Source organism: Protomyctophum bolini, assembly GCF_963924005.1.
Source record: "Protomyctophum bolini genome assembly, chromosome: 8".
NCBI lineage: Eukaryota > Metazoa > Chordata > Actinopteri > Myctophiformes > Myctophidae > Protomyctophum > Protomyctophum bolini.
The window spans coordinates 933,268-960,325 of NC_137869.1; the positions used below are offsets into that span (position 1 = coordinate 933,268).

At 44.9% G+C, this 27,058-nt stretch overlaps 1 protein-coding gene across 2 annotated transcripts; it reads left to right on the plus strand.

Moving 5' to 3' along the window:
• The first annotated feature begins 338 nt into the window (after window positions 1-338).
• Window positions 339-27,058, plus strand: sgta (small glutamine rich tetratricopeptide repeat co-chaperone alpha). Of its 2 annotated transcripts, none has more exons than XM_080770887.1 (12): window positions 339-424; window positions 3,891-4,065; window positions 5,565-5,668; window positions 6,391-6,499; window positions 7,933-8,032; window positions 8,710-8,814; window positions 9,060-9,195; window positions 9,644-9,706; window positions 10,194-10,231; window positions 21,095-21,301; window positions 21,510-21,640; window positions 23,534-27,058. In XM_080770887.1, exons 2-11 carry the CDS (start codon window positions 3,957-3,959, stop codon window positions 21,616-21,618), a joined length of 1,080 nt encoding a protein of 359 aa, XP_080627013.1. In that variant the 5' UTR covers window positions 339-424; window positions 3,891-3,956; the 3' UTR covers window positions 21,619-21,640; window positions 23,534-27,058. The 2 variants fall into 2 exon arrangements, with proteins under 2 accessions (XP_080627013.1, XP_080627014.1); XM_080770888.1 differs by having other exon boundaries at window positions 23,684-27,058.

Below are 27,058 nucleotides of genomic sequence, written 5' to 3' on the forward strand. Positions count from 1 at the left end.
AGCCTGAACCTTTTGGGTTGTACAATAGGCCTACAATTTACATTTTATGCATTTAGCATTATGCATTGCATTTTTTCCCAATATTCTTTTGGAAAAGAGCAGATCTACAAGCTCACAACACACGTCACGAGCTTGTAGATATGTTATTTTCAAATAGCAGATGAATGAATATTAGATTTAAATTGCACATTTTGTTTAGTGGCATTTTAGGCTTGTTTTTATAGACCAGTTATTCCCGTATTTCTGTCACACAACCTGGCAACACACTACTGTACGTCCAGCTCAATGAGCTCATCGCAGGGCACCGTGTCCTGTGACGTCACCGTCGCATCCTTGGCAGCCGCTCAGTCAGTCGTTTGGGAACAGTCAGTCAGTGAGGAGGCTAAAGCTAGGCTAACAGGCTAACGGCTGGGTGAACTGTCAGGTAGGAACATTTATACATGTTTACATTGTTGTGTCATCTGTGCCCTGACGACGATAATTAACACCTGAACTAAATTAATACATGACAATTACTATAATAATGGATATCCACGGACATCAGCACATCATGGCGTTAGCTATAGCCGGCTAGCTCTCTCTGTGTGAGTGTGTGTGGTGTGCTAGCTAGTTAGCGCGATGCTAACTGCAGAAGCCCTTTGTTGGCATTGGCAGCAGGCTAGGCTAACTAGCGTAGCTTTTAGCTGTATTAGGCTAGTGGGAGTAGCAGTGAGTCCAGTTCGCCTCCAGATAGTTTTTTTTATAAAGTAACATATGAATTATAAAGTAATTAAAGTGACGTGTGGGCTGGTTTAGAGCTTGTGTTCATGTGATGAGGTGGAGGAAAGGAGGCTGGCTGTTAAAACAACAATAACAACAACATTACAGCATCAATCTGTTAGCTTGCTAGAATGTTCTAGTGTTGAACTAGTTGTGGAATAATTAGTTGTTGTCAGTGGTTCCCAAACTGTGTCATGTCAAGGACCCCCGCATTGACACCAATTAGCCCCGCGGACCCCCCATTTGAAAAGATATGCTAGGGACCCCCATTATAAGAGACTATTTGTATGACAGTTCTAGAAGGGATTCTCTCGACCCGTTTCATTTCAAGGACCCCCAGGTTTTGACATGCATTAGGGCTACGGGACCCCCAATGTATGTTATTAACTCTGAGAGTGTACAAATGGACACTCAGAGTTACAGACCCATAAGGGTCCATTTGGTTCTTTAGGTTATTTAGCTGGGGCCGGGGTACCCCCTGGAACTCCCTCAAGGACCTCTCTGGGGGCCCCCCGGACCCCCCTTTGGGAACCAGTGCTCTAGTGTGTACTAGCTGTGGAATACGTAGTGCATTTGTTATACTTTATTATATCAGTCAGTGGTTTTAAATTGTATTTTATTTTATGTATTCGGCGTTTGAGCCACGTGACGTTACACCATGTGATGACATTTAGATCATTGGTTCTCAAAAGTGGGGCCCGGGGACCCCCCAGGGGTCCTTGAGGGAGGTCATATGTTCAGTAGCAAGCTTGTAGATCTGCTATTTTTGGTCGTATGTTCAGCAACGAGCCTGTAGATCTGCTGTTTTCGGTCCTATGTTCATTAAGCTGTGTGTGTGTGTGTGTGTGTGTGTGTGCGTCACACTTTCTTACAAATCAGTGACTCAACTGCAGGGAGTGATGTCAACCTCCGGTAACAGTTGACAGATTATTGTTTATACTTTAGTTTAGTCACACAAATAATTATGATTAATGATTTTTAATTGTTTTTTTTTGTTGCATTAAAGACATGGAAAGATTATGAATCGAAATTATAATTCCGTTTAGCCTTTTTTAGGTTTTGTATGAATTGCATTTTTTTAAATATATCTTATACTATATGAATCTTAAATAAATCAAATCTAAATTAATCTTATACTATATTAAAAATAGCGGAAGCCAGGGACCCCCATCTGAAAGGGCTTGGTACCACAGGGAGTCAGGGACCCCCATCTGAAAGGGCTTGGTACCACAGGGAGTCAGGGACCCCCATCTGAAAGGGCTTGGTACCACAGGGAGTCAGGGACCCCCATCTGAAAAGGCTTGGTACCACAGGGAGTCAGGGACCCCCATCTGAAAGGGCTTGGTACCACAGGGAGTCAGGGACCCCCATCTGAAAGGGCTTGGTACCACAGGGAGTCAGGGACCCCCATCTGAAAGGGCTTGGTACCACAGGGAGTCAGGGACCCCCATCTGAAAGGGCTTGGTACCACAGGGAGTCAGGGACCCCCATCTGAAAGGGCTTGGTACCACAGGGACCCCCATCTGAAAGGGCTTGGTACCACAGGGACCCCACAAGAGAAGATTTATGTTAAAACATATATATATATATATATATTTTTTTTGAAATAAATAAATAGCAGATGTACAAGCTTGCAGGGTGGCACACATTTGACATGCTGTGAGCTTGTAGATCTGCTATTCTTGGTCCTATGTTCAGTAACGGGGTCTCCCCAGCTTGTAGATCTGATATTTGTGGTCCTGTGTTCAGTAATGAGCTTGTAGATCTGATATTTGTGGTCCTGTGTTCACTAACGGAGGTCTCCCCATCTCCAGCTCTGACAGTAAACAGAAAATGAACGTTTAGGTGGGCTGCCAGTCTCATCCAATCAGGAAAGAGAACCCCACTTATCAGTTTAACCCATTCTGACCTGAGATCAGATTAAAAAAATGTCTGTTTGAAAATGACAGCTATGTTTCTGTCAGTCGTTCTTCGATTTTTCAAAAAATAGCAGACCTACAAGCTCATAGCGCGCCACTCGGTGGCGCGCTATGAGCTTGTAGATCTGCTATTTTTCAACAGCTAAAGCATAACATAATGCACCAAAAGGGGTTCCCGCCCCAAAATGGGTTACAGTTTGTCTGCTCATTGTTCCAGCGGTCTCTAGAGACACTTAAAACAAGTACAGGTCATGTTCCACTTGCCCCAAAAGTAAATTGTCCGATATTAAATTACAAGACCGTAAAATTCAAATTACTGTTCAATGTAACACTTTTTTTTAAGTGTGCGATTAAAAAAAAAGTCATACAGGTTTGTCCCAACGACCTGAAAAAAAAAAAGCATTTTCAGTTATGACTCGCATATCTTCCGGGCACACACGTGTGTGTGACTGTGTGTGTGTGTGTGTGTGTGTGTGTGTTTGGCTAATATGTTTTCTGCCTCGGATTCCGGTTCTTGGAAACGCCCCCCAGCCACTGCGTTAGTTTTACTGAGGTTAGGTTTAGGTATAGTTTACTGAGGTTAAGGTTAGGTATAGTTTACTGAGGTTTAGGTATAGTTTTACTGAGGTTAGGGTTAGGTTTAGGTATAGTATAGTTAGGTCTGTCAACATTACATGTTTAACTTGACATCATATAAATAAGTCACACATAATTACCATAAATGAGTTTAATGTTATTATTTTGGACATTTTGAAATTACAATTCCTTTGTAATTTGCCTTTTTAGGTTTTGTAAGAGAATAAGTGCACAGGAGATATTTCTGGCATTTTAAATACATCTTATACTATATAGATTCTATAAAAAATAGCTGAAATGGCAGATCTACAAGCTTACAACGTGTCACAAAGTGACGCGTTGTAAGCTTGTAGATCTGCTTACAAAACGATGAACATTCTTTTCAACGTCATGGACACGATTATGACAAAATTATTGTGATTAAACAATCCTACTTTTACATTTACACTAACACATGGAACCAAATGGACCCTTACAGGTCTGTAACTGAGAGTGTACTGACCGTGTGAGCTTGTAGATCGGTATGACAAAGTGGGACATACACATTTATATTTATAAATATCTAATTGTCTGTCTGTCTGTCTGTCTGTCTGTCTGTCTGTCTGTCTGTCTGTCTGTCTGTCTGTCTGTCTACAGGGTCTCCTCCCCCTCCACACACACACAGAGGTACCCTCCTCCTCCTCCTCCTCCTCCTCTGTCGCCATGACAACGGAACGCGACACACAGAGACTGGCCGTGTCCATCATCCAGTTCCTTCACGACCAGCTGAATTCTGGGAAACTGAATTCTGACGCCCAGGAGAGCCTAGAAGGTGAGCTGAGCTTATAGATCGTAGGATAGCCTAGAATGTGAGCTGAGCTTGTAGATCTGATATTTGTGGATTTTCAAAAAGGTTTTATACATTTGAAAACGTGTGAAATGGGACATTCTGCATAATAAGCACTTTTCTACTTTGGGTACTTTTAAGTACATTTTGACCTGAAAGATCAGGTTCTATAAATGTTCTTCTACATCCTGACAGTTTGCTGAAAAAGCCATGTTTCTATGTCAGTCGTTCTTCGATTCTTCACAAATAGCAGATCTACGAGTGGCGCGCTACGAGATTGTAGATCTGCTATTTTCCAATAGCTAAAGCATATCATAATGCTAACACCAAAAGGGGTTGAGTACATTTTGACACCAATTATTTTGTACTTTTACTCATTACATTAGATTACTCATTACATTAGATTACTCATTACATTCTGAATCCCAGACTTGTAACAGTAGACAGTACAGTTCTACATTGCAGTATTGATACTTTTACTTGTCATGAGAAATGTACCCATTTCTGCAAACTATGAATACATACTTCAATCAATCAATCAATCAATCAAACAGCTGCTGAAAGTTGGGCTACCATTAACAACCTACATAAGGCAAAACATTCAGAATGTCATCATGCTTTTAGTAGCATGTGACGTGTCAAACTAGGGCGTTTTCCATGATTCTGAATCCATTCCAATCATTCCTTTTGCACGAAAAACAATCCTTCAGTTAAAAATGGCCATAGCCGTCATCACAAATGTGATGAGGTTCAGCACATTTGGGCAATTGGCTATTACAGCATAATGACATTTTGGAAATGTTCCCTTATTATATTGGTTGATAATAATGGTACCCCAGTTTTCAGCAGCTATCACAAAGTCTCCAAAGGGAGTTGGGTTTGGAACACATTTATATGTTATAGTTAAGACACCTACGAACACATCTGTGAAGAAACACATTTATATGTTATAGTTTAAGACACCTATGAACACATCTGTAAGAAGATGGCCAAAGCATTTGCGGGGGTCTCCGCTCCCCAGCCTAGAAGCACCTTGTAAACATGTTGGTTGTACCAGTATTTTAAAGTCATGTGGTGTCATTTGTTTTACAGTGTATGTACAGTGCATTTTAAAGTCATGTGTATTGTATTATATATATATATATATATATATATATATATATGAGACAAAAAAAGGTGCAAGTCTAGTTAGCAGGCCAAGGCGTCAAAAAAGAGAGAAAAACCTTCCAAGGAAGGGACTGCACACTCCAGAGAACAGAGACGGACAACTTTACTGCATCAACTTATTTATTATCATTTATTAGCACTATATATATATATATGTATATATAGTGATAATAAATATATATATATATATATATATATATACACAGTATTTACTGTGGCTGTACACTGTGTAGAATGTATTTTAATCATTGCAGTGGCTCTAGTCTATACAGTGTATTGTAACGGTGCCATCATGTGGTCATGTGGTGTCATTACAGTGGCTGTACAGTGTCTGGAAACGGCCTTCGAAGTTTCCAATGACGACGAGAGCCTGGCGGTCCCTCACCGCTTACCTGTCATATTCACCGCTGGTCTGTCCAAGGTAAGAGAACTACAACTCCCAGTGTACCTGTCGTATTCACCGCTGGTCTGTCCCAAGGTAAGAGAACTACAACTCCCAGTGTACCTGTCGTATTCACCGCTGGTCTGTCCCAAGGTAAGAGAACTACAACTCCCAGTGTACCTGTCGTATTCACCGCTGGTCTGTCCAAGGTAAGAACTACAACTCCCAGTGTACCTGTCGTATTCACCGCTGGTCTGTCCAAGGTAAGAGAACTACAACTCCCAGTGTACCTGTCATATTCACCGCTGGTCTGTCCCAAGGTAAGAAAACTACAACTCCCAGTGCACCTGTCATATTCACCGCTGGTCTGTCCCAAGGTAAGAAAACTACAACTCCCAGTGCACCTGTCATATTCACCGCTGGTCTGTCCCAAGGTAAGAGAACTACAACTCCCAGTGCACCGGTTATATTCACCCATAAGACAGGTTTCAGTACTATTTGGCATGACCATACTGTAACGTTTCATAAGCCTATATGACGCTGCATGTATGTATTGGGGGACAGAAGAAGAATTTTCACAAAATGGCAATTTTCATTGGCTCATAAAACCTTTAAAACCTTTAAAAAAAATGTACTTCCGATTTTTTGTCCGTAGAGGTCCACGGTTCACGTGTATACATTATGGTGCATTTTCATCCCGGGAGGAGGTAGATTAGATTTTGAACCGTTTTACATATAATTCAAAATGGTGTGTTTTCCAGCTGCCCGTGGCCCCTCCCCCTGCCCAGGTGACGAAGGAAAGCCCCGCCCCTCCGTTAGACACGCCCTCCGAACAACAGATCGCAGAGGCGGAGCTTCTGAAAACAGACGGTGAGGACATTTATTTTACTGTTACTGCAATTATCGAACTGCAAGTCTGAACGTCACCCTTCTTTCACTGTGAATGTTTTGGACTGATGTCGATTAAAAGAAAGGCTTCTAAATCCTAATGGTTTTCTGAAAAACCTCATGTTTCTATGTCAGTGGTGCTCACAGGGTTAAAAGTAAAACCTCATGTTTCTATGTCAGTGGTGCTCACAGGGTTAAAAGTAAAACCTCATGTTTCTATGTCAGTGGTGCTCACAAGGTTAAAACCTCATCTTTCTATGTCAGTGGTGCTCACAGGGTTAAAAGTAAAACCTCATGTTTCTATGTCAGTGGTGCTCACAGGGTTAAAAGTAAAACCTCATGTTTCTATGTCAGTGGTGCTCACAGGGTTAAAACCTCATGTTTCTATGTCAGTGGTGCTCACAGGGTTAAAACCTCATGTTTCTATGTCAGTGGTGCTCACAGGGTTAAAAGTAAAACCTCATGTTTCTACGTCAGTGGTGCTCACAGGGTTAAAACCTCATGTTTCTATGTCAGTGGTGCTCACAGGGTTAAAACCTCATGTTTCTATGTCAGTGGTGCTCACAGGGTTAAAACCTCATGTTTCTATGTCAGTGGTGCTCACAGGGTTAAAACCTCATGTTTCTATGTCAGTGGTTCTCACAGGGTTAAAAGTAAAACCTCATGTTTCTATGTCAGTGGTGCTCACAGGGTTAAAACCTCATGTTTCTATGTCAGTGGTTCTCACAGGGTTAAAACCTCATGTTTCTATGTCAGTGGTTCTCACAGGGTTAAAACCTCATGTTTCTATGTCAGTGGTGCTCACAGGGTTAAAACCTCATGTTTCTATGTCAGTGGTGCTCACAGGGTTAAAACCTCATGTTTCTATGTCAGTTGGTGCTCAAGCTTTTTCATGTCAAGGACCCCCAGAATGATCTCTTATTGGGCCACGGACCCCCAACTCAAAATATGTTGTTCCAGGGACCCCCCCCCACCCAGAAGCAAATACTTTAGTTACATTTTTTCGCTGTGAAATATATATTCAAAGATTTGCACCACATTTTCAAAACTTTTCAAAAATATCAGACCCATCATTAGCTACAATACAATAAAGTATAACATATTGCTTTAAACACCAAAAGGGGTTCCCGTTCTGCCACAGCTGAATCTCTGCCCCTTAAGGTTTTCACATCTTCTCCTCTTATGGCGCCACCAGGAGGCCGCTTTGTGCAAAACACGTTTTTGGACAACAGTACACCTACAGGTTCTGTCCAAACAAAATTCTGTTGCCATGTTTTTTAGGTCAATCCGCCTTTTTTGCGACAACATGCCTGCACTGGAAGGTGGTTGTTGATTGGCCCGTTGTGTTAACGGCCAGGAAATGACCAGATATGGAAGTGTGGATGCTGATTGGTCGTGTTGTGTCCCCCGAACAGGAAATGACCAGATGAAGGTGGAGAACTTCTCGGCAGCCGTCGAGTTTTACTCCAAAGCGATCACTCTGAACCCCCAGAACGCCGTTTACTACTGTAACAGGTACTATGACCTTTCACCTCTGACCTCTGAACCCTGTTTACTACTGTAACATGTATGACCTTTCACCTCTGACCCCCCCAGAACCCTGTTTACTACTGTAACAGGTACTATGACCTTTCACCTCTGACCTCTGACCCCCCCAGAACGCCGTTTGCTACTGTAACAGGTACTATGACCTTTCACCTCTGACCCCCCAGAACGATGTTTACTACTGTAACAGGTACTATGACCTTTCACCTCTGACCCCCCAGAACCCTGTTTACTACTGTAACAGGTACGACCTTTCACCTCTGAACCCTGTTTACTACTGTAACAGGTACTATGACCTTTCACCCCTGAACACTACTGTAACATGTATGACCTTTCACCTCTGAACCCTGTTTATTACTGTAACATGTATGACCTTTCACCTCTGAACCCTGTTTATTACTGTAACATGTATGACCTTTCACCTCGGAACCCTCTCAGGTTCCAGGTTCGATACCCCCCCCCCCTCCACCTCGCCTACGTGTCCATGAGCAAGACACTAAACTACAGCCTGCTGCGACACTCCTTTGACCTGTGTGTGTGTGTGGGTGTGTGTGTGTGTGTGTCTGTCTGTCTGTCTGTCTGTCTGTCTGTCTGTCTGTCTGTCTGTCTGTGTGTGTGTGTGTGTGTGTGTGTGTGTGTGTGTGCAGGGCTGCAGCCTACAGTAAACTAGGGAACTATGCGGGGGCGGTGCAGGACTGTGAACTGGCCATCGGCATTGACCCGACCTACAGCAAGGCCTACGGACGCATGGGGTAGGATGCAATCTATTACTTTATTACAGAAATTTATTATTATATGTTTCAGCCTGGCGCTGGCCAGCCTCAAATACACACAGAAGCAGTAACATTATTATAGTATAGTACTGTATAATATATATATACATTGTATTATATGTTTCAGCCTGGCGCTGGCCAGCCTCAACAAGCACACAGAAGCAGTAACATTATTATAGTATAGTACTGTATAATATATATATATATTGTATTATATGTTTCAGCCTGGCGCTGGCCAGCCTCAACAAGCACACAGAAGCCGTACATTACTATAAGAAAGCTCTGGAGCTGGACCCCGACAACGACACATACAAATCCAACCTGAGGATCGCTGAGCAGAAGATGGAGACCCAGAGTCCTGTAAGACCCTAGACCCTTTACCCTAAACCCTAACCCAGAGTCCTGTAAGACCCTAGACCCTATATACCCTAAACCCTAACCCAGAGTCCTGTAAGACTCTAAAGCCCAGAGTCCGGGTGTTTGTTCTGTGTGTTCCAGACAGCAGGGATGGGTGGAGTTAGACCTAGTAGTGATGGGGGTGTTTGTTCTGTGTGTTCCAGACAGCAGGGATGGGTGGAGTTAGACCTAGTAGTGATGGGTGTGTTTGTTTTGTGTGTTCCAGACAGCAGGGATGGGTGGAGTTAGACCTAGTAGTGATGGGTGTGTTTGTTTTGTGTGTTCCAGACAGCAGGGATGGGTGGAGTTAGACCTAGTAGTGATGGGTGTGTTTGTTTTGTGTGTTCCAGACAGCAGGGATGGGTGGAGTTAGACCTAGTAGTGATGGGGGTGTTTGTTTTGTGTGTTCCAGACAGCAGGGATGGGTGGAGTGGACCTGGCCGGTTTGCTGGGCAACCCTGGATTCATGAACATGGTGAGATTCAAATTTAAATCTTTTACCTCCAGATCCCAAAGTGAAATTTGTACAGCAGATCTACAAGCTCACGAGATGTTGCGATGCGATGTGATGTGTTGTGAGCTTGTAGATCTGCTAACCCTAAAGCCCAAAAAAACCGCACTGATGATTCACCAAGTTGCAATCCGCCCCCCCCCGATGGCAGTCATCTGATGACATTTAGCCTCTCAGACCCATCTGAGCCACGGAACCACCATCTGATGACATTTAGCCTCTCAGACCCATCTGAGCCACGGACCACCATTTGATGACATTTAGCCTCTCAGACCCATCTGAGCCACAGAACCACCATTTGATGACATTTAGCCTCTCAGACCCAAATCTAAAAGAGCGTCTGGTTGTCGACAGATAAGATATTGCTCAATTCCATTACTGTATTAAAGAATGAGTGTAGTGTTTCTATCTGTCTCAACAGTGACGGTTGTTTTGTTGTGTTGTCTTCCAGGCCTCGTCTCTGATGAACAACCCTCAGGTGCAACAGCTGTGAGTTGATTTGAAACAACATTCTGAGTTCCAAACTGATCTGAAACAACATTCTGAGTCCAAACTGATCTGAAACAACATTCTGAGTCCAAACTGATCTGAAACAACATTCTGAGTCCAAACTGATCTGAAACAACATTGAGTCCAAACTGATCTGAAACAACATTGAGTCCAAACTGATTTGAAACAACATTGAGTCCAAACTGATCTGAAACAACATTGAGTCCAAACTGATCTGAAACAACATTGAGTCCAAACTGATCTGAAACAACATTGAGTCCAAACTGATCTGAAACAACATTCTGAGTCCAAACTGATCTGAAACAACATTGAGTCCAAACTGATTTGAAACAACATTGAGTCCAAACTGATCTGAAACAACATTCTGAGTCCAAACTGATCTGAAACAACATTGAGTCCAAACTGATCTGAAACAACATTCTGAGTCCAAACTGATCTGAAACAACATTCTGAGTCCAAACTGATCTGAAACAACATTGAGTCCAAACTGATCTGAAACAACATTCTGAGTCCAAACTGATCTGAAACAACATTGAGTCCAAACTGATTTGAAACAACATTGAGTCCAAACTGATCTGAAACAACATTGAGTCCAAACTGATCTGAAACAACATTGAGTCCAAACTGATCTGAAACAACATTCTGAGTCCAAACTGATTTGAAACAACATTGAGTCCAAACTGATCTGAAACAACATTGAGTCCAAACTGATCTGAAACAACATTGAGTCCAAACTGATCTGAAACAACATTGAGTCCAAACTGATCTGAAACAACATTGAGTCCAAACTGATCTGAAACAACATTGAGTCCAAACTGATCTGAAACAACATTCTGAGTCCAAACTGATCTGAAACAACATTGAGTCCAAACTGATTTGAAACAACATTGAGTCCAAACTGATCTGAAACAACATTGTTCGGAGTTTGGTGAATGCAGCCCTCCGAAAGGCTAATAACAGGCAGCACACACGGGCATGACTCGTGTTAGTCAATTTTATTTGAATAAAGACCACAGGTCATAAACCTGGAAGAAAGAATAAAATAAAAATGGCATTACCATAACATTCATTTGAAATAATGCAATAATTAACAAAATAAGCATCACAGTATGTTATTGTACTTGACTCTCAGAAAATATAATAAAGCTGTACATTCTCCCAGAATATACCTGCTGAAATATAATTGTAACATAATCTTACAGCTCCTCTCATTACTGATACAAAAAGTGTAATATAAAGAAAACCGGCATCATGCATACATTTCCTATATACACACAAGTAGCCTACATATAACCAAACCGTATACACTAAATGTGTATATAAAGCAGCACAGTAAAGCAGTAAACAGTAAACTAGTAAACAGTAAACTCTGTTAATACAGCGAGCTGGATACAATAAGTATATAAAATAATAAACTGCATTTCCCAGAATGCAATTCTCAAAGTGCCTTGCGCAGATCGCACGCAGCACGCACGCACGCACTATGCCGGCCGGCACGATACTACAAACATTTCCGTGGCAACAGAGTCCGTAAGTTAATACATATGGACATGCAAACATCATCACACAATAACACAGGACTTCTCCACCACCACGCTACAGTCCGCTAAGCGTTCCGACAGAGCAACCTGTCAAAAACAGCCAACGCTGGCCACAGCTAAACACTATAGCATTGCTACATAAACATGTACATAAACATTCGTGCGCTGCTTGCTTAATACTTGCGGTGTACCAACGCGGACACAACGACAATACTACTGCTAGCCCATAGCAAACCATTATAAACATTATACATTCACACACTACAGTTCAAGATCTAACTCACCAACGGGCTGTGTGCTCCTGTTGACATACGTTGAATACGTTGAATGTAATGAGTGACGCTATGAGCAACCATTCATATAGTCGCGGTCGCACAGTCGCGCATGCGTAAACATAATCATGACCATTATACTGACACACGTATCGCATAATGTAAAGCAAGAATTAGAGTTATTAAATTATTAAATAGGACAATTATGAAGTAAACATATTTTTAACACTCCACAGTTCCCATTATTTATAAATGAGCTTTTTTATGTCCATAAACTACTTAAACTCAAAAGAACCGAACACCTCCCACTTGGCCGACTGATCCAGATCCAAGGAGGCCACTAAAACAGTGTCACATGAGTCTCTTGAAACAATGAAGAAAAATGTCTTTCAAAAAAGATTATCCTTAGCTGAAAGGCTCACTAAGGAGGTAGGCACCACCACCTTGCCTCCTAACTGAGTGTGAGTTTCCCCCACAGCTCAGCCGCCTCCCAGGGTTGCCCACTAACTAAACAAAATAAAGTTCAGAGAGTCTTTGGGTACCCATGGCGAGGACTTTCATACCTCCAGCTGGTCTTCAGCAGGTATCAGCACGACCAGTCTCCGCACATCTCTGCGTAGGATGATGGTCGAAGGCAGGGTAGAGTCTTTAGCCCGGGTTCTGGATACAAGAGGTGCAGGAGAGGCCATACAGGTCGCCACGTCAGCATCCCGAACCACTCCAGCCTCGTCCGGATAGGTGACGACGATTCTGCCGAGCCGGAACTGCCCCCTCAGAGCGTTCTGGTCTGCGATCCAGACCAGATCTCCAACCTTGACACTTCTTTCTGCTCGATGCCACTTGTGCCGGATAAACAAGTTTGGTCCCGCCAGCTCACTCCATTTCGACCAGAACTTGTCCACCCCAGCCTGGACAGCCCTCAGTCTGCGCCAAGGGTGGGTTTCCACGTCGATCCCGTGCATGTCTCCTCCTTGTCCAGAACGCCCCAGGATAAGGGAGTTAGGAGTCAAGTACTCTACTGTTTCCTCTTGCTCCTGTGCCACAGCGTCGATGGGTCGCTCGTTAGTCAAGTTGGCTGCTGAGTAGAGAAGTGTCTGGAACTCCCCCCAGGTGTAGCAGCTGGTCGTTCCGCCGAGGCTACTGAGAGCTCTTTTGATAAGTTTGACGGCTGCCTCTGCTGCTCCATTCCTGTGAGGCGAGTCCGCAGGATGGAACTCCCACTGCCACTCAGTGCCATTTTTTGCTGCTGTGCTCTCGACTGACGCCTTCTGTAGACAGGCAAGATGCTTGTGCAGTTCTTTCAGGGCAGGCTTGGCGCCCACGAAATTTGTGCCTCTGTCGGACCATAACTTCCGGGGATGCCCCCTCAGCGCGGTGAATCTAGAGTAGGCCTGAAGGAAGCTCTCAGACGACAAGTCGTCGACAAGGTCAGCGTGGACTGCCCTGGAAGCCATGCAGCAATACACGACTCCCCAGACCTTTTTCTTGGTCCGTTTCTTTACAGCATCCATCACCTCGAAAGGGCCGAAAAGGTCCAGAGTGGTATACTGGAACGGGTTGGCTCTGCTAGTACGCTCATGAGGAAGGTCGCTCATTACTTGCTGACATAGCCTTGCTCTCTGCTTCTTGCAAGTGATGCACTTGTTGATGACCTTCTTGACTATCCTCCGGCCTTCTATGACCCAGGCTTTTCTTCTTGTGCGCAGCAGTGTGGCAGAAATACCTTCATGATTGGCCTCGTGAGCTTCACTAGTCAGCAGGGTCCCCAGCCATGACTGGAAAGGGATTAATGGTACAGCTGCACCGTCTTCATTCCAAGATTGGACTCTACCGCCGCAAAGCAAGAGCCCTGTGTTGTTCTCTTTGGTTACAACCAGGCGGTTCAGGGTCGTAGTCTGGAAGTCCACGCCGTCCTGAGCTGCAAGTGCCAGGTCTTGGAAGGCCATTTTTCTCTCTTCTGCGGACAGCTTAGGACTCTCCGCCTCCCACTGTGCTGAGTCAGAGCCTCTGTGTCTTAGATTCAGCCAGAATTCTGCCATTCGTCGAGCCCATGCGACAGTTCCACATAGTTTTGACAAGCTACTGAACCGTTGAGGGTCAACTAGGCGCACGAGAGCCACGCCCCAGGGTCTTCTCTTCGGCTTTTCTGCTGCTTGAGTTGGACCTTGGTCATTCGGTGGTGGCCGCTGTGAATTAACTCCCACGTTGGCCCCAGCATCAGGGCTTGAGACTTTTTTCGATTGAGCCCTGGTGACTACAGCTGAAAACGCCTTTCTCTGCAACCTCTTCACATCATCAGCGACTTTGGTCACGATTTCGCGAGCCATCTTCACAGGCCACTCAGCTTCAGGTCGTTTCAGGAAGTCAGGGCCTTGTTGCCACTCCGACTCTTCACCAAGCTCTTCAGGAGTTGCTCCCCTTGTGACGATGTCAGATATGTTGAGGTTGCCGTCAACCCACCTCCAGTCTTCCACTGACCCAGCCATCTGTATTTCTCCGATGCGGTTGGAAAAGAAGGTCTGGTAACCGTAGCTATCCTTCTGAATCGCTCCCAGGATGGTTTGGCTATCCACAAAGTGGACCCAGCGTGCGACCTCTATGCGGCAGTGCTTCTCAAAGTACTTTTTCAGACGAGTTGCGAAGACGGCACCGCATAACTCTGCCTTGATCACGTCTCCTTTCTGGTCGAGAGGAGTGAGCTTGGCTTTCGACTCAGCCAACCTCACGACGATCCCTCCTTGCGTCTCCCAACGGAGATAGAGCACGGCGCCGTAAGATGCCTCACTTCCATCTGAAAACGTGACTCCCAAAGGGCGGCCTATGGCTCCAAAAGGTGTGAGGCTTCTCTCGAACCTGATCTGGCCGAGTCTCACATATTCCTCAAAGAGTCGTATAGCAGCCTCCCGGAGTCTTGGCGAGAGTGGTTCATCCCACGTGTCTTTTGTTGAATTTCCCACACTTGCTTCTTGGTAGGATTCCCTCACGAGCATCGCTCCTTTCTGCTTTGCTGGTGTGGCAAGTCCAATGGGGTCGTAAAAACCAGCGACTTGACTTAGAAGTATCCGACGAGTCAAGGGGTTTGGAGTGTTGCTTCTGACTTCATCTTCGTGTAGATCAATCCCCGTCCTCATCTTTCCTCGCTTCTTTGAGAAATTGATGGACGTCATCACACGAAGTTTGTCAGTCTCAGGCTCGTAGCCAACACCTAGAGCCTTACTTTCTTCGTCTCCCATCTGGTTAGGCAACACCAGAGTCTTGGGCGCAGACGAAGTTGTTTCACTGTCACTGGAGTCGGCCGCAGTTCCAGACCTCCCACTTTGGCCTGTCAAGACCCACGGTTTTAGGGAGAAGCCTCCAGCCTTCAAGATCTTTTCGACGCCTTTGGTGATCCTCTCCAGAGTCTTGATATCGTTGTGGGATGTCAATATGTCATCGACGTAACTGTCTTCTACCAGGACGCGGCGCTCTTCAACCATGGCTGCAAACTGCGGCAGGTTTGCCGTTTCCCTCATGGCAACCTGGGCAATACAACCAGCGGGTTTGTCTCCGATGTTGACCCTTACGACGACGAAGACCTCAATTTCATCCTCTGGGTTGTCTCTCCAGAGGAATCGATGGAGTTGAACTTCTTCGTCTTTCAACCAGACGGAGTTATACATTTTCTTGACGTCGCCTAGGGCGGCGTACAATCCAGTCCTGAATCTGAGAAGGACTCCTCTGATTAGGTTGAGGACATCTGGACCCTTGTGCAGAAGGTCATTCAAACTCACCCCGTGGAACTCTTGGCTGCTGTTCCACACAATTCTCACAGGGGTAGAGGATGAGTGGGGGTTAGGCGCAACCAGATGACTGATGAACCACCTCGGTCCCTTCCAGCTGTTGGATTCTTCTTTAGTGAGCTTAGCAGCAGCTCCTCTGGAGATCATGTCATGAATTTGCTCTTTATAAGCAGCCTTCCACTCTGGCTCCCTCTCGAGGCGTTTCTCAGTGTTCAGGAAGGTTGCCTCCACTGCACGTCGGTTGTCTGGCAGTGTTGCGGGGTCTCCTTTCCATGGGTAAGCTGCATCCCAGTGAGGTGAGTTGCTATGCTTGTCAGCTAACACATAGGTGAGGCACTCTTTGATCTTTTCGATCTCTCTTTCCTCTCCTAGTGTCATTTCTTTGCCTCCAGGGGGACATCTCCCGCACTTACAGCCTCCACATTGAGGGTCGCAGGCCGCGCCAACGCTGTCCCACTTGAACCATTCGATTACTTCTTTGTTGGTCGCCGCAGTGCTCCGGAGGATCGTTTCTCTGCCTCCCACGTCAGCTTCGACAGGATCCGTCGGATCCACAAGGACTTCTCTGTAGGCCTTCGAAGCGGTTCTCATTGACCGTGCAAAATGGGTGTCAGACCTATGAGCTGCCAAGTCTACTTCCTCGAAGAGGTCAGGATGGGTCCCACCGACTGTCTTTCCAAGAGGACCATCCCAGAGGACGAGGTCTCCCTCCACTTTGACTGGCTGCGGGACTAGGCGACCTTCTCTGTGACTAATCAACAGGTCAATCTTCTCTGGGCGAACCAGATCGTGAGCAGTGAGGTCCGGAAAGAATTTCAGAAGTTGCCCTGGTGTGACTGCCTGGTTTACCTTCGCAATGCTCTCCAGGCCATAACACAGGAGTTTGTGCTCTGCCACTGTACCTTTAGGCGTCTTCACTCTCAGTCTCAGGCTATACCTTTTGGTTGCGACTGTCTTCTCCATTCCTCCGACTCCTTGGACGATCAGCTTGATATTCTCTCCCTTCAGTCCGAGACGTTCAGCAGCGTCGTTGGAAATGTAATTTGTATCCGACGCGAGGTCGATCAATGTCCCGACCAGTTGGCCTGAGTTTGTCGTCACATCCAGGAGCATCATTACAACTGGGTACTCTCTAGGCTCACCGCCAGTGCTTGTGCACACTGTCGTTGAGATTTTGTTCGAGAAGGCTTCCTTAAACTCGGCCTTCAGCTCCGGAGAGAGTTTAGCAAAGAGCTCTTCCTGCTTGCCGGTCAGTCCAAGTCCCCTCTTCTCCGCTTTGCTTCGCTCACTGTTCTGCTCACCATCCCTTCTGTCGTTCTTCTTGGTCGGCGGCAGCGGACAGAGCAAGTAGTTATGGTCCGAAGACCCTCCTTTCCGACAATCGTCTTTAGAGCAAAGAAACTTCCGGGTGCAACTGCCATCTTCACCATGGAGGCGCAAGCACTTGAAGCATACTCCTGATTTCTTCAGTTGAGCCTTCTTGCTTGACAGGTTGAGCTTCTTAAAGTCTTTGCAGGCAAATAATCTACCTGCATGCCCTTCGTCTCCACAGGCTATGCACGAACTTGGTTGAAAGTCTTTGTGAATTGACGTGGCTTTGGTGAACGCCTTCTTCTCTTTACTCTTTTCCCACGATCTCTCAGGATAGTCTTTCGAGCTGGGCTGCAACTGATCCAGCTCCTCCAGAATGTCCTCTTGTCTCTTCAGGTACTGTAGTAGATGATCAAAGTGGTACCTGGGTGAGAAGCCGCTTGCAGGGTCGTTCTTGTGAGTGAGCCACTTTTCCTTCAGGGAGTCAGGTAGCTTGCTCTCGATCGACTGGGCCACCACCCTATTCTTCACCGCATCTTCTTCCCCCAGGACTTGGAGATCCCGAAGGGCTCTTTCTACAGCCTGAATAAGCTCGATCGTCTTTCTAGGTTGGTTTCCCTTGACAGGCTGTAAGTCATGTATTTCCCTAGAGATGAGCAGTACTATTTTCGGCTTGTTGCCATACTTGTTGTCCAAGAGTCTGAACACGTCGTCAGCCGGTCCGCAGCTGGACAGCACAAGGTCTCTCTTAACTTTGTCGTCCAGGCTGCCTAGGAGGTGGAATTTCCTCACATTATCCAACCCATGAGGGTTTCCCAGCTGTTGCAGGTCCTGCCATTCAGCTTTCCAGCGGTAATAGTCCCTCATGTTGCCGGAGAAAGTGGGCAGGCGTGCTCTTTCCAGAGTAATCTGGGGCTTGAAGTTGTGTGACCCAGGATACATGCCAGAAACGCCTTGACCTTGCGGCGGTGCGGCGTTTGGAATGACACCGTAGCTTTCAGCGGATTGACCGCCTATGGGACGGAACAGGTCAGAACTGGCAGTCATGGCTTGCTCACTGTCTTGGTTTACCTTCACCACGACATCTGGCTTTACCTTGGTTTGCTGCTCCTCTTCGCCGTCGGACCACGCATTGCTTCGCCACGCCCACCTATCCCACAGTCTCTGTTGTCGCTTCCTTAGCTTCCTGCTTCGGTCTCTCGACTCTGTGAGCCTGGCCAGAGGGATCAAGCCCGCCCACTCATCGACCAGTTTGATGAGCTCGTAGACCTCCCGTTCCAGGTTTTTGTTCGTCAGTTCGCGCTCCATCCTAGATAGCTTCTGGTGGTCGATTGCTTCGGCCAGATCTAGGGCGGAGTCGGCCTCTTCGGCGAGGGTGGAGATGTTCTCCTCAGCGAACCTGGTCCAGAACGATCCCAGGACGAGGTGTTCAACTTCGTCGAACTTCCGGTCACACTCAGCTGACTTTTCGTCGACTTGATCTGCCTTTTTGATGGCCTCTTCATCTTCATCGTTTGAATCTAGTAGGGCCGTGGCGTAATCAAATCCTGCATCTGTGACTTTTTTATGTTCTCCTTTGAAGTTGGTCCACTCGCCTATTAGATCACTTTGGGGCAGTGCGTTCGCTCTGGAGACCAGAAGTTTAGCTCTCCTGGTGAATGCAGTCTGGGCTGTTGAGCGCTTCTGCCTCAGCTTCTCCATTTGGTTCTCTTCTGCCATCTTGTAGAAGTGTTGACTCCTTTGTTAAGCAGGTGGTATGGATGGGCTGAAGCTTGATCAAAGGTTATCCGGTCCACTTCTTTCTTCAAGTAGCCGGGCCTTGGTTTATGACTGTTCGGAGTTTGGTGAATGCAGCCCTCCGAAAGGCTAATAACAGGCAGCACACACGGGCATGACTCGTGTTAGTCAATTTTATTTGAATAAAGACCACAGGTCATAAACCTGGAAGAAAGAATAAAATAAAAATGGCATTACCATAACATTCATTTGAAATAATGCAATAATTAACAAAATAAGCATCACAGTATGTTATTGTACTTGACTCTCAGAAAATATAATAAAGCTGTACATTCTCCCAGAATATACCTGCTGAAATATAATTGTAACATAATCTTACAGCTCCTCTCATTACTGATACAAAAAGTGTAATATAAAGAAAACCGGCATCATGCATACATTTCCTATATACACACAAGTAGCCTACATATAACCAAACCGTATACACTAAATGTGTATATAAAGCAGCACAGTAAAGCAGTAAACAGTAAACTAGTAAACAGTAAACTCTGTTAATACAGCGAGCTGGATACAATAAGTATATAAAATAATAAACTGCATTTCCCAGAATGCAATTCTCAAAGTGCCTTGCGCAGATCGCACGCAGCACGCACGCACGCACTATGCCGGCCGGCACGATACTACAAACATTTCCGTGGCAACAGAGTCCGTAAGTTAATACATATGGACATGCAAACATCATCACACAATAACACAGGACTTCTCCACCACCACGCTACAGTCCGCTAAGCGTTCCGACAGAGCAACCTGTCAAAAACAGCCAACGCTGGCCACAGCTAAACACTATAGCATTGCTACATAAACATGTACATAAACATTCGTGCGCTGCTTGCTTAATACTTGCGGTGTACCAACGCGGACACAACGACAATACTACTGCTAGCCCATAGCAAACCATTATAAACATTATACATTCACACACTACAGTTCAAGATCTAACTCACCAACGGGCTGTGTGCTCCTGTTGACATACGTTGAATACGTTGAATGTAATGAGTGACGCTATGAGCAACCATTCATATAGTCGCGGTCGCACAGTCGCGCATGCGTAAACATAATCATGACCATTATACTGACACACGTATCGCATAATGTAAAGCAAGAATTAGAGTTATTAAATTATTAAATAGGACAATTATGAAGTAAACATATTTTTAACACTCCACAGTTCCCATTATTTATAAATGAGCTTTTTTATGTCCATAAACTACTTAAACTCAAAAGAACCGAACAAACATTCTGAGTCCAAACTGATCTGAAACAACATTGAGTCCAAACTGATCTGAAACAACATTGAGTCCAAACTGATCTGAAACAACATTGAGTCCAAACTGATCTGAAACAACATTGAGTCCAAACTGATCTGAAACAACATTGAGTCCAAACTGATCTGAAACAACATTGAGTCCAAACTGATCTGAAACAACATTGAGTCCAAACTGATCTGAAACAACATTGAGTCCAAACTGATCTGAAACAACATTGAGTCCAAACTGATCTGAAACAACATTGAGTCCAAACTGATCTGAAACAACATTGAGTCCAAACTGATCTGAAACAACATTCTGAGTCCAAACTGATCTGAAACAACATTGAGTCCAAACTGATCTGAAACAACATTGAGTCCAAACTGATCTGAAACAACATTGAGTCCAAACTGATCTGAAACAACATTGAGTCCAAACTGATCTGAAACAACATTCTGAGTCCAAACTGATCTGAAACAACATTGAGTCCAAACTGATCTGAAACAACATCCAAATGACAGTTTTTTAAACTACACAAATTAACTGTATAGAAAAGAACTGCGTATAAGAACCAATGCATAACCAGTGTAACATAATTAGTTGTGAGTGAGAGAATTAATTAATTCATTAATGAGTTAATGAATGAGATAATTAATGTGTGATAATTAAAGAGTAGTTCATTTTCACACGTTCTAATCGGCACACGGAATGTTAAAAATAGCCAAAAATAGCAGATCTACAAGCTCATATTTTTCACACCAAAGAACACCTTAGAACACCAACAGGGGTTCCCACCCAGAACGGACCAATAACGTATTCAATCAGTTCAATAATCAATAAAACGATTTAAATGTAAAATACTGTGACTGTTGTTCTTCTTCTTCTTCTTCTCCAGGATGTCTGGGATGATGTCAGGACAGTACGGACCAATGGGAGCGCCCGCTGGCATGGGCGGGGGCATGGGCGGAGCCATGGGCCAAGCCATGGGCGGGGCCTTGGGCGGAGTCGCGCCCGGAGGCGTGGCCTCTGTGGCGCCAGCGGCGGCGGCGGTGGCAGGAGGCGGACCCTCTCCGGGCGGTGACATCACTGGACTCATTCAGGCGTACGTTAAACCGACATACAGGAGGGTGACGTCACTGTATGTTAACCAATAGGGACACGGAACAGGTTGTGTCCCCCTCGCCTCCTCCAGGGGGCAGCAGTTCGCCCAGCAGATGTTTCATGAGGTGTATGTTCCCCTCCCCTCCACAGGGGGCAGCAGTTCGCCCAGCAGATGTTTCATGAGGTGTATGTTCCCCTCCCCTCCACAGGGGGCAGCAGTTCGCTCAGCAGATGCAGCAGCAGAACCCAGAGCTGATCGAACAGCTCAGGAGTCAGATCCGCAGCCGGACGCCCAGCTCCAACGAGGAGCAGCCGTGACACGCCAACAACAGGAAGTGAGGTAATTAACCTTCCTTCTGCCGCCCCAAAAGATGGCGCTAAATGGCTCCGAATGCAGCCCAGTAAGGGCATGATGTCGACCCCGCCTGCTCACCTCTGCCCCACCCCCTTCCTGGTGGTCGGGGTTGTCTCAGCGCTTTTACACTGAAAGCCACAAGACCCGGAAACAATCTACTAACTTTACATTGCGATAATTTTAATTTATACGATATATGATCCAAAAAGCGTTCATATTTTGCGGGAGAGACTGATGAGGAGCAGAAATGTATTCTAAATATTCTTATCTCGCCCCGTATCATTGAGGATGCGCTAGGACGTCCACAGACGTCTAAGGCTCAGCTCGGTTCGAATCCTTATGACGGCCTGAGGCGTCTGACCAGAGCAGACCTCTCATTCTGTGGACCTTGGTGACCAGAGCAGGCCTCTCATTCTGTGGACCTTAATGACCAGAGCAGACCTCTCATTTTGTGGACCTTAATGACCAGAGCAGACCTCTCATTTTGTGGACCTTAGTGACCAGAGCAGACCGCTCACTCTCCGGACCTTAATGACCAGAGCAGACCTCTCATTCTGTGGACCTTAATGACCAGAGCAGACCTCTCATTTTGTGGACCTTAGTGACCAGAGCAGACCTCTCACTCTCCGGACCTTAATGACCAGAGCAGACCTCTCACTCTCCGGACCTTAATGACCAGAGCAGAACCTCTCATTCTGTGGACCTTAATCACCAGAGCAGACCTCTCATTCTGTGGACCTTAATGACCAGAGCAGGCCTCTCATTCTGTGGACCTTAGTGACCAGAGCAGGCCTCTCATTCTGTGGACCTTAATGACCAGAGCAGACCTCTCATTTTGTGGACCTTAGTGACCAGAGCAGACCTCTCACTCTCCGGACCTTAATGACCAGAGCAGACCTCTCATTCTGTGGACCTTAATGACCAGAGCAGACCTCTCACTCTCCGGACCTTAATGACCAGAGCAGAACCTCTCATTCTGTGGACCTTAATCACCAGAGCAGACCTCTCACTCTCCGGACCTTAATGACCAGAGCAGACCTCTCATTTTGTGGACCTTAATGACCAGAGCAGACCTCTCATTCCGTGGACCTTAATGACCAGAGCAGACCTCTCATTCTGTGGACCTTAGTGACCAGAGCAGACCTCTCATTCTGTGGACCTTAGTGACCAGAGCAGACCTCTCATTCTGTGGACCTTAATGACCAGAGCAGACCTCTCATTCTGTGGACCGTAAGGACCAGAACAGACCTCTCATTCTGTGGACCTTAATGACCAGAGCAGACCTCTCATTCTGTGGACCTTAATGACCAGAGCAGACCTCTCATTCTGTGGACCTTAATGACCAGAGCAGACCTCTCATTCTGTGGATCTTAATGACCAGAGCAGACCTCTCATTCTGTGGACCTTAATGACCAGAGCAGACCTCTCATTCTGTGGACCTTAATGACCAGAGCAGACCTCTCATTCTGTGGACCTTAGTGACCAGAGCAGACCTCTCATTCTGTGGACCGTAAGGACCAGAACAGACCTCTCATTCTGTGGACCTTAATGACCAGAGCAGACCTCTCATTCTGTGGACCTTAATGACCAGAGCAGACCTCTCATTCTGTGGACCTTAATGACCAGAGCAGACCTCTCATTCTGTGGACCTTAATGACCAGAGCAGACCTCTCATTCTGTGGACCTTAATGACCAGAGCAGACCTCTCATTCTGTGGACCTTAATGACCAGAGCAGACCTCTCATTCTGTGGACCGTAAGGACCAGAGCAGACCTCTCATTCTGTGGACCGTAAGGACCAAGTGCATTTTTGGGCCTGCTGCTCCACGACTATATGGGCTACACTCTACTTAGACTTGTTGTCTGCTTGTCTTCACAGATGATCCCGGTGTGTGTATGAGTGTGTGTGTGTGTGTGTGTGTGTGTGTGTGTGTATGAGTGTGTGTGTGTGTGTGTGTGTGTGTGAGTGGAGACAGACAACAGGATGTAATGTCTCGTCTGTATGATTTTGTTTTGTTGCAACTGGAAGAATGAGAAGGCGGTCCTTAAGGAGAGAGGGGCAGTCCTTCAGAAGACGGAGGCGGTCCTTAAGAAGAAAAGGGTGGCGTTCCTCACGAAGAAGGAGGGGCGGTCCTTAAGAAGAAGGAGGCGGGTCCTTGAGGACGGCGTTCCGTCGACCAACCATAACTGCATGAACCAGTGGCCCCGCCTCCCTGATTCAACGCCGTCGTCAAGGCAACCCGTCCCATTCGTCCAAACAAATAAACTAGGGATGCACCCATATCTCATATATATATATATATATATATATATATATATATATATATATATATTCATTCATTCGTTGCTGTCGGAAGGAAACCTCATAACTCCATTTTTGAGGTTTTAGATTTTTTTTTCTCCATAAATCAGTGCTACTGAACACCCTTTACGTCTGTGTGTTGTTTTCGAAAATATTCAACCAACGGAAAGTAGTAAAAAAGTGCTTTGGACAAAACCGCTTAACTCCATTGAACCCTCAAACTGTCCACCACCTCTCCCCCTCTCAAACTGTCTGCTATAAAGCAGCTAACTCCACCACCTCTCCCCCTCTCATGGAAGTAATTGACAATATATAAAGTTACACCAACTTTGATGAGGCTGTATTGCTTTGTTTTAAAAAATATATTTCCTGAAAAAAAAAACATTTTGGAGTTATGAGGTTTTCTCCCGACAGCAGATATATATGTATGTGTATATATATATATATATATATATGTATGTGGTTTCTGCCGATATCTGCCTTCGTTGACAATTATATCGGCAATTAAGTTAAGTCTGTGTGTGTTTGTGGGGATGCTACATGCTACATGCTACATGCCAGCGTGTCGGTTACACAAGTTGAAGATTTGGAACTTATTTTTTTCTTTTTTTCTCACTCTCTTAGTCTCTCTTATATATTATATATAATGAAGATGTATTTGTTTCCCGTGTGGGCACAAAAAGGGGGCAATAAATGACAACTAAAAAACACTCAAATAAGTAAACAAAATGTCGGTATGGACTTATTATTTTATCGGTATGGGTATCTCGATCCTGGAGTTAAAGGAGAATTCCATGCTAGAATGCTTTCTTATCTTTCTTTGTAGTCGTTACGTCCCCACCAAAGAGGTCCAGGTGTTTTTTTGTGCAAAAACTCCTTATGGGCTATTTTCCCTACCATAAGCCCTCAATGAATTGCATTGCATTGAATGGGAATTGAATGGGGCTATGGGGTGTTGTGCTAATTCGCTTATTTCCATCGAAATAAGTAGTAAAGTGTGCCGCTTGGGATATTATTTACATTATGAAGAGAGGATATATACAAAGAAATTATAATTTTGAGCAATGGAAATAAGCGAATTAGCACAACACCCCATAGCCCCATTCAATTCCCATTCCATTCAATGCAATTCATTGAGGGCTTATGGTAAGGGAAACAGCCAATAAGGAGCTTTTGCACAAAATAACACCTGGACCTCTTTGGTGGGGACGTAACAACTACAAAGAAAGGTAAGAAAGCCTTTTAGTATGGAATTCTCCTTTAACGCATCAGTATATTGTTTCAACTGTTAAAGGACAACTTCAGGTTTTTTTTTTACTCAACCGAGGTTCATGCTTGAGATAATTAGAGAAAGTTTTCATTTGCTGCTTTCTTTTGTTTTAACGAGTTTTAGTTTAATAGAATGTGTACAAACAAAAGAAATACATATTTAGCCACTTTGAATGCCTGTCAAATAACTAAAATCGTTGAAACAAAAGAAATCAGCAAATATAAATAACACATCTTTTGCTTTCTCCAATGACAACCTAAAACACGAACCTTGGTTGAAAAAAAAAAAAAAGATTAAGTTGCCCTATAAAAATGGGTGCATCCCTAAAGCACAGCCTGGGTTAACATCTCACTAATTCCAGCTGTGGTTTTCAACCAGGTGTCCTTGAGGGGGTTCCAGGTGGTCCCCAGTGGTCTGGGGACCACCAGGGGTCCTTGAGGGGGTTCCAGGTGGTCTGGGCACCACCAGGGGTCCTTGAGGGGGTTCCAGTCCAGTTGGTAATCAAATGGACCCTTCTTAGATCTTTAACCCATTTAGGCCTGACCTCAACATTAAAATAAATTCTTCTAAATCTTCTAAAAAAATAGCAAACCGAAGATCTGCTATTTTTCAATAGCTAAAGTATAACATAATGCTTAAAACACCAAAAGGGGTTCCCGCCACAAAATGGGTTAACGTTCAAGAGCGTAACATTGAACCATATACGGACCCATACGGGTCAGGTTGGTTTCATTTTACGCTCTCATGTTTTTACGATATTGTTAAAGGAGAATTCCATACTAAAAGGCTTTCTTACCTTTCTTTGTAGTCGTTACGTCCCCACCAAAGAGGTCCAGGTGTTATTTTGTGCCAAAGCTCCTTATTGGCTGTTTCCCCTACCATAAGCCCTAAATGAATTGCATTGAATTGAATGGGGCTATGGGGTGTTGTGCTAATTCGTTTATTTCCATTGCTCAAAATTATAATTTCTTTGTATATATCCTCTCTTCATAATGTAAATAATATCCCAAGCGGCAACACTTTACTACTTCTTTCGATGGAAATAAGCGAACTAGCACAACACCCCATAGCCCCATTCAATTCCCATTCAATTCAATTCAATTCAATTCAATGCAATTCATTGAGGGCTTATGGTAGGGAAAATAGCCAATAAGGAGTTTTTGCACAAAAAAACACCTGGACCTCTTTGGTGGGGACGTAACGACTACAAAGAAAGATAAGAAAGCATTCTAGCATGGAATTCTCCTTTAACCCATTCTGACCGGGCACCCATTTTGGTGTTGGCATCATGTTATGCTTTAGTTATTGAAAAATAGCAGATCTACAAGCTCATATCGCGCCACCGAGTGGCGCGATACGAGCTTGTAGGTCTGCTATTTTTGAAAAATTCGAAGAACGACTGACATTTTTAGAATCTGATCTCAGGTCAGAATGGATTCATCAGACCGAGTGTGTGTCCAGTGGAAACCTCGTATGAATCTGATCTCAGGTCAGAATGGGTTAATGTACAAGACGTTCTACACAGTTTAGAGAATGCAGAAGAAGTGTTCTCTTTGATCATTGTTTGCCAACAGCATGGAACGACAGCGACATATTCTTTATAGTTTTGGGTCTGAGAGGCTAAAATAATGTCATCAAAATAACGGTGGCTTCAGATGCTGAATAAATGAATAAATAACCTGGACCTTGATGTGAAAAGGGGTTGAAAACCACTCTGTTCGAGCAACGAAAGATGACTGACAAACACAAGTTAATTAATTCACTGAAATAAATGGTGTTTTCTTTTGCTGCAACGTTTGGCGACCAGAGGTTGTTTTGAGTGTGGAGGAGGT